The 10942-nt window shown below is 39.4% G+C and overlaps 2 protein-coding genes across 5 annotated transcripts in view; both read right to left on the bottom strand.

Annotated features, from left to right (window-relative positions):
* Positions 1–3247: 3247 nt before the first annotated feature.
* On the bottom strand, positions 3248–4974 carry si:ch211-119o8.4 (somatostatin receptor type 4). Its single transcript, XM_056742509.1, has 2 exons — positions 4568–4974; positions 3248–3926 (listed from the first exon to the last, which is right to left on the bottom strand). The coding sequence occupies exons 1-2, from the start codon at positions 4972–4974 to the stop codon at positions 3248–3250; spliced, it is 1086 nt and encodes a 361-aa protein (XP_056598487.1).
* Positions 4975–8231: 3257 nt separating this feature from the next.
* Positions 8232–10942, bottom strand: part of carmil3 (capping protein regulator and myosin 1 linker 3) — a 49635-nt gene continuing 46924 nt past the window's right edge. For 2 of the 4 annotated variants that reach the window (XM_056744116.1, XM_056744119.1), the window contains 3 exons: positions 10720–10861; positions 10312–10386; positions 9360–10163 (listed from right to left, as the gene is read on the bottom strand). In XM_056744116.1, the coding sequence (XP_056600094.1) occupies positions 9997–10163; positions 10312–10386; positions 10720–10861 (384 nt within the window). In that variant the 3' untranslated portion in view covers positions 9360–9996. Of the gene's footprint in view, positions 8939–9359; positions 10164–10311; positions 10387–10719; positions 10862–10942 lie in introns of those variants that run through there. The other 2 variants (XM_056744118.1, XM_056744120.1) reach the window with 2 other exon arrangements.

The raw sequence follows: 10942 nt of genomic DNA, 5'->3' as shown, positions 1-10942 counted from the left end.
AGTTATCCAACAGCACTTGTATTTTTTGACTGCTAAGTGCTTTCTGATATTCTTCTGCGCTGTTTTCAGCCCATCTGTATAGTTTTTTGATATTGTAGAGCTTACTGTGCTTTGTGCTATAGTATTTGACTGTGATCAGACAGAGGGGTTAGTTCTCTAACAGTGAATGATCAGTAATCATGTTATCAACTGTTCTGTCCCAAGAATTGAGCAAAAAGTGAATCTCCCTAAAGTGTCTTCATGTAACCGTTGACAATGTACAAACCCAGACTTCGACAGAGTTGCATGAGATCTTTCCCATTCTAATTCACAATATGGTCATGATTTCTCTGGATCTCTCTCTCTCTTCATAAGACATAAGCTTTGTCCTTGCTAAGCACTTAGTTTCAGACACGCAAGACTCATGAAGGCTGTCCATTTTTCTCCTGTAACCCTGAAGTTTTCAAGCGCTTCAGGATTAAGTGCTCATTTAGTTTTATTGCAGCCACCATTTATCATGTATGTCATAGCTGGAGTGGTGAATGTCTCCTTGCGGGCTCATGTTCGTTTAGTCTCATGATCTTCGTATAAATTCAATGGTGTTTTTGATTACTTTTTGGTTATGCTTTTATCCAAGTTGCTCTAGGCCTACATTGGTACATGTCTTGGAAGCCTCTGTAACCAAGATTTTTTTTGTCACTCTCTTCTTCATTTCATGTACCTTGCTGAAATAAAACAATAGAACATTACAAACATTCTAAGGTTAATGGTAACAATGGGAAATGTATTGGTTTAAATGAGAACTGTCCCTATGGGTCTCTACTGGTAATGTGTTGGATTATGTTGGTGGTATGTTATCTGGTGGATGGTAAAAAAATCCTGATGAATAACACCCAAACCACACTACACAGGGATTTTAATGTTAAACAGTAATGGAGTTCATTAGAATTTGTATTTTTACTTCTATTTATTTGTATGTAATTTTAACCATTAATATGCCCACTGCAACATTCTTGACATTTTTAAGTACATGAGACCGATCACACATCATATTACCAGCTCATGCAGCTCCAAAGCAGAGTCTAGCTGGTCACGACTTTCTCAGTGGTCCATGGTGGTCTGGGCCATCACGTGCTGACAAACAGGGTTTGAGAGGAGCACACTGAGCTCCTGGTGGAGATGAGCATGGTAATCTGCAGTGTTAATTGCGTCTCATCAGACCCCGCCGACACCGTGTGAGGCTGAATGCAATGATGGGAGGGTTGACAACTCTAATTATTTCAAAATCTTCCCCAAAATATGACTGTTATAATTACAGCGGATAACGGGTACGTCTTTTGAGTGCGTTCAATGGGTGATGTTGTCAGTGCAATTGTGGGACAGCTCAATAGCATTTCAGTATTATCCTCACCAGCCTGCCTGCACTTTAACAGCAACCTCTTTGATCTATTGTCATCTCCAAGAGCTCTGAAGAGATTTTGCATCAGATTTATGAGAAAGATTTAAATGGTGACTCTTCTGCCTGGGTTTTTTTGTTGTTGTTTATAGAAAGGGGATGAAGAAAAGGCTTTATAGTGTTTTACGCTTTAAGGTATTATGTAAGCTTTAATGCCATGTAGAGCAGCACTAGGCTACTTTTAGCAGGTCTATGCATTTAAATTTGATAATGTTTCGCTTCTGGGAAATCAGACTAACATTTTGATGACTCATCTTGCACTACACAGTTTTTGTCTAATCTAATGTTCTCTATATGAGAATATCCCCTTACTACCACCCAATGTAAAGTAGCAAGTAACAAATCATGGCTCAACGTAATTAATGTAATAATGTTCCTGTACTTTAATGTAGTTGGGTTAACAATGCAATAGTCATGGGATCAATCCCCAGGGGACACGCATGCTGATCAAATGTATACCGTAACTTTTGTCTACCAAGTGCATGAAGGTTTTGACTTATTATATTAATTGACAGTAACTCATTCGATGGTTTTGGTTTTGTTATTTATTTAACCGCTTTTGTACGAGCAAAATACTTGATCCCCGACCTCTTGACATTTTCAACAATTTTGTCCCCTCAGTAATCCCAGAGGTGATTTCCAGCACTGTTGTTATTTGATGAAATGGCCTGCCTTGAATGCAGACTAAACGCACAACATCCTTTCTGTTCACTCACAATAAGAAAATTACTCGCTCGCCACGAATGCCACTTTGTAATGCATTTCAACCAAAGCCCGAAAGAGACATAAATGGAAGAAGGTCAGAGATTTGTTGTGCTGGGGAGATGAATTGATAGAGAGAACAGATTCGAACACTGTGGCATTACGGACCGATGTCATATGAAAAATACATATCTGGATCCTATTTTACCCCTCCTCCCTGTTCATCTCAGCAAAAAAACAAGTTGATTTGCGGGAAGGGGGATAGAGTGGGGAAGCAGGGAATAAAAACAGCAGAGAAAAGTATGGGATCGATTCAGATCCACATTTTATTACACTGGCAACAAAACTAGCAGAGAATGAAAGCTCCAGTGAAGAGCGATGACTCATCTGCAGGTGACACAGAGACGGAGTTCTCAGAGTCTCGACTGCACTGCACGATTCTATCATTAAAGGTAAATCGTTAAATACTTATTCATTACAAATAAACACATGCGCATTTCAGCTGTTGATGGCCGTTAGAAAGCATACAGATGACAGACAGTGAGAATCGAAGCCATGTTTACTCTTTATAGACAATACATTTGATGTACAGTACACCAGCAATTGCCATCCCACACAAATTTAAATGATTACTCACCACACTGGCGATCAGAAACACAGCACACATTTACAAGCGAATTAAAATGAATACATATATTGTCGAGGACATGCTAAATCGTGTGTAAGTGTGGCTGAGCTGGTGATGGAAATCTGCTGCTGTATGAAACATTTTTGGTGTGATGGAGAGATTTGGATAGTTGGAAAGAAAACGATGCAGGTGACGTGCTGGAACATTGTAAATGTGAGGCTGAACATAAAATGCAGAGGTCCATGGTCTAATTTTCTCTGTAGTGTTACTAAGCAACTCACAATCCCAGCCACCATGAGAAAGATGAGGATGCTCAAACAGAAAACACCTGTCACTGTGTTGGGCGTGTCTGTGTGTACTTTGTGCATGCGAGTGGGTGTGTTTGCCGCCCGCCAGTCTTGCTGGGTTGCTATACGGGGCATGTTCTGTTTCCTACCGTGCGAATCTAGATTGTACCAAGCGTGTGGATGTGTAAGCGATTCTCATTGCGCTTGTGTTACTGGTAGCATCTGCGCAGCTTGCTGATTCCCAGGCTGTGAGTGGGGTTGTGTGGGAGCAGGTTTTGGCACTATGTGCTGTAAAAGGGTAGCGGCTCTCCAGCGTTTGTGTATTATGGGTAACAACGCTCTCAGTTGCCTGAGGGCTGGCTTAGATAGCAGGAAGTAGAGTGGTGGGTTCCAGCAAGGTGCCAGACAAATTAGAAGAATGGCAGACAGCGAAGTCACCTCCCACAGCAGAGACACCTCCGTATATGCCGATGGGGTGGCGGAGCTGGGGGCAGGGCTTACAGACCAGTTGACGGGTGAGCTTACGGAATGCACGGATGGCGACAATACGTTCACAAACTCTAGTATGTAGTAGGGCAGCCAGCTGATAGCAAACACCAAGGTGGAGCCGATGAGGAGGGCTGTGGCCTTTTTATTGCGGTGGTCTGCTGCCAGAGTGCCCCGGCAGCGGTGCAGGTGTGTGATGATCAGGCCGCAGTGCAGGGCGATGCAAAGAAGTGGAGCAACGTAGTACACCAGAAACGCAGGAACGAGGAACCCCAGCCAGTGACCACGCCCAACCGACCAAGTGCACCCACTATCAAACTGGATGTAGGTGACCTTAGGGAGGGCCATGGCGATGGAAACCAGCCAGATGACAGCAACTGTGCCGGCTCTGTGTGCCAAAGAGAGAAAAAATATATATTCAATATACATATGAAATATCTATTTTAAAATATCTTCTTTTGTGTTCTGCAGAATAAAGAATGTCATACAAAAAGTCTGAAAAATCATGATAGAGTTTAGAGGCTTGTTTTTGGTCAATATCTTGGCTGTTTTTTTTAACCTGTGCCACTGACACTTTATTTCACTAGTTTTTCCTAAAAGTAATGAAAAAACTACCAGTCCGACAAGACAAAATATTCTTCCATTTAAGTCTTTTAAAATAACTTTAATATCTTACACCACTTCACTTCAAAGGCAAATTTTGCTTTGTGCATACACTAATGCATAGCATATATAATGTTTGGATTTGTGAAGACGCTTTTATCCAAAGCAACTTACAGTACATTCAAGCTATATACGTATATATATATGCGTTTTATCAGTATACTGTGTGCTCCCTGGGAATCAAACCTGCAACATTTGTTCTTCTAAAACAATGCAGTAACACACTTATAGAATTTACACTGAATAATACAGGAATATATAAAACTGTCCATACATTCAATACATAATGCATACTACATACACCTCTTTCATTTTTGCATCTGTCAAACATCCCTGTGTTATTTATTATCTCCTTCAGATACTCACACCTGCGCAGGGGTTGCAGGGGGCCGCGTCGACGGAGCCACTATCCGATAACGCAGCACAGAGAGGGCAGCCAAGCTGAAGATGTCCACTCCAGCTGTTAGAGAGGTCATGAAGCTCAACAGCACACAAACGCCTCCTCCCAGCTGCCAATTCTGAGAGCTGGCACTCAGTAGCACACAGGGCAGGGTGAGTAAAGCGCACAGATCCGCAAAACTGAGGTTTAACAGGAGGACCGAGCTGGGCTTGGAACGGCGCCGTGGATTGCGCATCAAAACCAACCACACAAGCAGGTGACCTCCGACCCCCACCAACAGAGAGAGGATGCTGACCAGAGGCAACACCAGAGAGAAGGAGATGGTGGTGTTGGTGGAGACCGTGTTAAAGAGCAGGTTCACGATGGCGGGCATGTTGGACAGTATGAAGGATCAGCCAGTGCCTGGGACAACAAGGGAGATAAACAAGTCTTTATGCAGCGTATATTTCATTTGAGAAGTAATAACCACAAATAAACAAGCAGAATAAACTCAAATGGACAGAAAAACAAGTCAGCAAATGTTACACACTTGGTAGATGAAAAACAATGAGCAGAGCTAACAAAAGTTTGTAAACAACGGCTTGAAAACAACACAGAACAACTGAAACCCGTCCCACTGCACAAGATGTTATAAAGAAGGCATGATAACCAGTCCAATAAAATGAGCAACTACACCTAATAAATATGTGATATTCATCCGAGCACTGGCCTTTGCAATTACCACGCCAGCCAATTTCTCACGGAGGATGTGACAGAAACATGTTCAAGGCACAATTTAAAGTCCTCAATTTAATCTTCCCAACAGAACATCCATACAGCTATTAAAATAAGATGAACTTTAGAGCCATCTGTAATTTCAGCAGAAATTTCGCAGAAAATGGCAGAACAACAAAGCATTTCTCAGTGCTAGATAGATAGATAGATAGATAGATAGATAGATAGATAGATAGATAGATAGATAGATAGATAGATAGATAGATAGATAGATAGATAGATAGATAGATAGATAGATAGATAGATAGATAGATAGATAGATAGATAGATTTAGAATTAAAAGCAATGAGAAAATGTTTGAGAAGATGCAGAAGGTGCAGACACAGGACTGAGGTGTAGATACATCACAGAAGAGAGGAGAGTTACTTGATCGGTCATCAGTCTGGCAGTCTGTGGGCAAACTTCTGCTCATCTTCCCAGATGCACATCTTCTTTTGACAGCCGTCCCTTAACACATGCAGTCCAGCCCTCCAAGAAGGCACGCACGCACACACCTCTTTCACCTCATATTCATAAACGCACAGCTGAACGCTCCAATCTCACCAAATCTTGCCTTATTAGAGCACAGCAACATTCATGTCTTGTTAGAGACACATTCAGAGGTCCGAATCCAATTATGAGGCAGTGTTGAAGGCTTGAGAAAGTTAAACAGGGACTTAATTTACATCTATAAATACTTAATGATGCTCCATGGCCTGCTCCTAATGCCAAAAACACTGAACATGCGCTGGAAAAAATGTATGAACACACTCGCAACAAACACTGACAGGCTCTTAATTAGGCTAAGAAATGGAAGTGAGAAAATGTGCGATTTGTTGGTTTCAGTGTGAAACATAGTTGGTTACACTGTGTAACATACACTTTTTAACTTGCTTCTTGTCTCGTAAACTTGCTTCTGAAAGATGAAACAGTCTTCCGGTGTTTACTGAATTCTGCTGACTGATGCCATCTGCTTGGTTTACTCACTATTTTCACTGTTCGACTCGAACCACTTCAGTGTGTGTGAATCTGTGAGAGTCAGAGAATGTGATTTGTAAGAGGTGGGCAGATCATTGCGTGGAAACTGTGTATTGTGCACTTACAACAAAAACAAAAAAGGTTTATTTCCATATAACATGCTAATATCATGATGATCTAGATAGGCCTGATCATAAACATACCCTAGTATATCAAAATGCTGTGGTATTAATATATTTGCTACTTTGGTACCACCAGTATTATTTGTTAGGTGGAGAATGAGCATATGTGTCTTTAATCCTGCTGTAATTAATGTGATTAGAAGATAATAAATGTGTATACTGGACTGCACACAGTCTCATCGTTTATGCATCGGCCTTTAAAGCCATGACACTTCATTTACAGCCTCCCCCACCAGCGCTGCATGTGTGGGTGCGCGCGGGCGCGCGCGTGTTAGAGACAGCATTAATGAAATGATTAATGGAAATTCCCATCATCTCCTCACATTCCCTCTGATTTTACATAATTGCGCGAGTATTTGGGTTTACGTGTCTAACACACGTTTAACATACAGCCTAATCTAATGCATTATGAACATGACTCTCATTTTAAACGTGATATATTGCTTCTTTCATTTGTGATAATGGTTTCCACAGTTATCTGAAAAGGTGTAAAAAGATGGATGTTAGGATAATATCCGTATGATTTGGCAATACGTTTACAGTGTTGCAAATGTACTATTTTACATAAGATTAGTCTATTCATCCAATTCAATTCAGCACCTCGACAGACAAACATCTTTATCTTCAAACACTGTGCATATGTTTTCTACACTTTGTTAATTTTGGTCAAAATATCTGAGCTATGTTGTCCATTTTCATGTTATGACATTATAGATATTATATATCATATTATATTTTTTTCATCTGTCAATGAAATGGCCAAGAAATGCGTGCCAATGCAGTTTAAGTATACTTGTAATTTCGTTTGGAAGACGTCAAAATTTCCAGAATTTCAACTTGAGTGAACCTTAAATTGATATTTTTAAGTAATTTAATGAAGTTAGCCCGATGATGTGAGATAAATTATTTTGGAGACATTTGAACCCCAGTCACACACAATAAATTCAATAATTTCTGTTTGGAAATTGCTGATGCATGACAGATGTTTGTTTTGGGGCTCTAGTGCCTCCCTGTGGCAATAAGAGATAAAAGACATTGGCATCTGGTACACAGCTCTATTTGACCATTACTTGACTAAATGTCCTTGCACTGTTCAAACCATCAATAACTGAACATTTTTATGTACAAGTAGTACATCTGTTAAAAACATCTCAGGCAAAGCTTTTAAGGCAATGTAAGTCTGTCTCTGAGACATCATACTCACCCTCATGCTGTTTCAAACCTGTGACTTCCTATCTTCTGCAGATATTTAAAAAAAAACTAACATTGAGCATCAACATTTATCCCCTTTGACTTCTACGGTATGGACACAAAAATCTAAGTCAAAATATATTCTTTTGTGATCCACTGATGAAAGAGTAACATGTTTTAAATAAAATGATTAGAGAAAAGACAGATAACAGATTTTGCTTTTATGTGAACTATCCTTTTAAAGATTCACTCAGAATCATCAATTCTGTGTTCCGAGTCTAACAAAATGTACTAAAATTACTAAGCTATTAGTATGCCATTTTTTACTGTAGCACATCATGTAGATACCATGGTACTGAATAAATGCCATATCCATGTAGCCTACCATGGTCTATACATTTTTTGTAATTACATTTGATAAAAAACTTTCTGTATCCAAATATAATTGATGACATATCCGAAACTGTGAAACTAGCATCTGACATGTCAGACAGGCCCTAGCTGTGTAAGAAAACAACAGCAGATGTAATATTCTGTTTTTATTCATTCAATCAATCAATCACATTTAGTAGAAAATAAAGCTCATTTAGGGCCAGCTAACTTTTAAACATTTATCCAGTTGCATAAACAATGCAGATTAAAACAACAGTAATACTGCTAATGAAAACAATAAGAATAGGTTAGTCATTCACTACAAAACTTTGCACGGTAATGCTGAACGTGAGGGGAAATAACTTCCACCCAATGGAAATCAAGTGCTGATTAGTGCAATATTTGTTCTGTTTATATATTATACTTTACAAAATATCATTCTATTAATGTGAAGATAAATAGCTAAAGTTCTTTAATGTCAAGGATTGTCAGCAGATTCAGAGAGAAAGATTGAAATAAAGGAAAAAAGGAATGTTAAGTGCAGAATGTTAACAATGGTTGAGTAAGAATGGATAAAATAGAGCAAGAATCAAAACAGGTCACTTAACCGAGAACATGTTGAATATGTGTGCATTTCTGTGTGTGTGTGTCTGTGTGTGTGTCTGAAATGACAATAATAAATTGATTGACAGCTGAAAGCAAGAGTCTATGAATTTTCATTGAGGTGCAGGTTCATCCATAATGTTGATCACATCTTTCTGTCTGCCTCTCAGCATCACAATGACACTCTGTCTACACACAGCTTTGGCTCCACTGGTTGTCATGATGCTTCGGTGTTGCTTGGCTCTGAACTCTGATGACCTGTAGAGATTGATAGAGAGAGAGCAGTGAATAATGGCCTACTTTGCCTGTTTACTGATCTGGCTTTGCTAAAGGTCAGCTTAGAGCCATCTGTCTGAAAACACACAAACACACGGAGGGCAGGTGCACACACAGTCAGTGAGCAAATACATTCACATGTAAGAAAGGAAAAAAACACTAATTACTACAGCAGTTTCCATTCAGGCCATGCAATAAAACTGCTTAACTTCTAAATGAACAAAATACTTTTGATAAACACTTAAAGGGATAGTTCACCCAAAAATGAAAATTCTGTCATCATTCACTCAACCTCTTGTCATTTCAAACCTGTATGACTTTCTTTCTTCTGAAAAACACAAATGATGATATTTAAAACAAATTTGGTAACAAACATTTTTTCGAAATATCTTCCATTGTGCTCTGCAGAAGAAAATAAGTCATACAGGTTTGAAAAGACAAGAGGTTGAGTAAATGATGACAGAATTTAACCCTGGGTTGCTGTTTTTTAAAAACCCTGAGTAAAGACTTAGGCTTTAAAATTGGGTTAAGGAACGTTTAACATCTGTAATTTTGAAAAGGTGTTGTGAGAATTTGGGTTTTGCCTGTGTTTCATATATTCCATACCGTTTTAAGCACGATATCTTGCTTATGATGTTTAAACTTTATGAGTTACGTCTGACCCTTACCAATGTCACAGAGAGTTACGACTTGAAGTGTCTGTACTAAGATAACAGCATGTTCCAGATTAGCCCTTTGCTAAAAATACTAACTTAGAGGTCTTGTACTTTTTCATGTCATACATCACTTCCTCATTTATTTGTATATATTGGACCTGTCCTTAATAAACTTTGGACTTTGAGTGAGCTGCATTTCTGTGTCTGTGTCATTCTTGGTCTCCGGATCGGAACCTTTGTGTGTTTCATCGACTCTTCAACCTTCTACATAGACAAAAAGACAGCAGGCTGTGTACTGTTGCTGTACTTGTCCAGTCAAACTGACAAATATTTATAAACCTCAAAATCTGACAACTCTAAATGAATGAATTGGATAAATGACACTTAGGTAACCCAGGATTTAAAACTCAGGGCCAACAGAAATACACATTCACACACAGTACCGGAGAAATCCAAAGATTTATTTCGCTTTGGAGGGAGTCTGGGTTTTTTCACGGGGGGTTTGCGATCTGAAGATCTTTCCAGATCACAGCGGATATCCTGTTCCATACCTACAGGAAAATTCAGGGTCAAACACACAGGGAGAGGCGCTCCGTGAAGAACACGGTACTGTACTGTACAGACTGTAGATAAAAGCATGCCAGAGCAATAAACAGTGAATGCACTCAGACCCTCACAACATGCTCTGAATGTGTTTACCTGTGTCACATGAGTTTGCTTTTCTGTTTCGGTATGGCTTCGTGGGACCTGCAGGGCTGTTTTTTAATTCCTCACCTGATCACCCCAGCATCATCGTCATGGCAACAAAAACGATACATTTTCTACATGAGCTACATGAACTCTAAAATCTATTAAACCACATGCAATCTAAAATGTAACATTTGGCCCTTATAAATTTCTTAAATTTAAAGAGATAGTTCATCCAAAATTGTGTGGACAGAAAACCACTGAGACATTCCTCAAGATATATTCTTTTGCATTTTTTAAGAAAAAAGATTTATATACAGTTTTGGAGCGACATGAGGGCTAATCAATTATTTTTGGACAAACTATCCCTGACAACCATTAATGAAATATCATGCTTTTCAATCGTCATCCTCAAATTACCTTGAAGTACAGCAGAATCTATAGAAGCAGAATGAAGCACAGGCTTAGCAGTTATGGGTGGAGCAGGTGGTGCCTTGTTCTCATTGGCCACGTCATGTGGTGGGGAGCCAATGGGAGACGTGTGGGGTGAATAATAACATGGCTGGAAGGAATGATAAAATCAAAAATCTGTTTTGATGATACATCTTTGCTATGAGAAAAATGGCACGCACCCACTTTACAG

This window comes from Triplophysa dalaica, chromosome 3 (assembly GCF_015846415.1).
Source record: "Triplophysa dalaica isolate WHDGS20190420 chromosome 3, ASM1584641v1, whole genome shotgun sequence".
NCBI lineage: Eukaryota > Metazoa > Chordata > Actinopteri > Cypriniformes > Nemacheilidae > Triplophysa > Triplophysa dalaica.
The sequence above is the reverse complement of the archived record's forward strand: the minus strand, read 5'-3'. Positions and strand labels throughout refer to the sequence as shown.

Coding starts and splice junctions, on each gene's coding strand:
- si:ch211-119o8.4 (XM_056742509.1), bottom strand. CDS start 4,974: ATGCCCGCCATCGTGAACCTGCTCTTTAACACGGTCTCCACCAACACC. Junction 3,927..4,567: donor CCTGCAACCCCTGCGCAGGT/GTGAGTATCTGA, acceptor TTTGGCACACAG/AGCCGGCACAGTTGCTGTCA.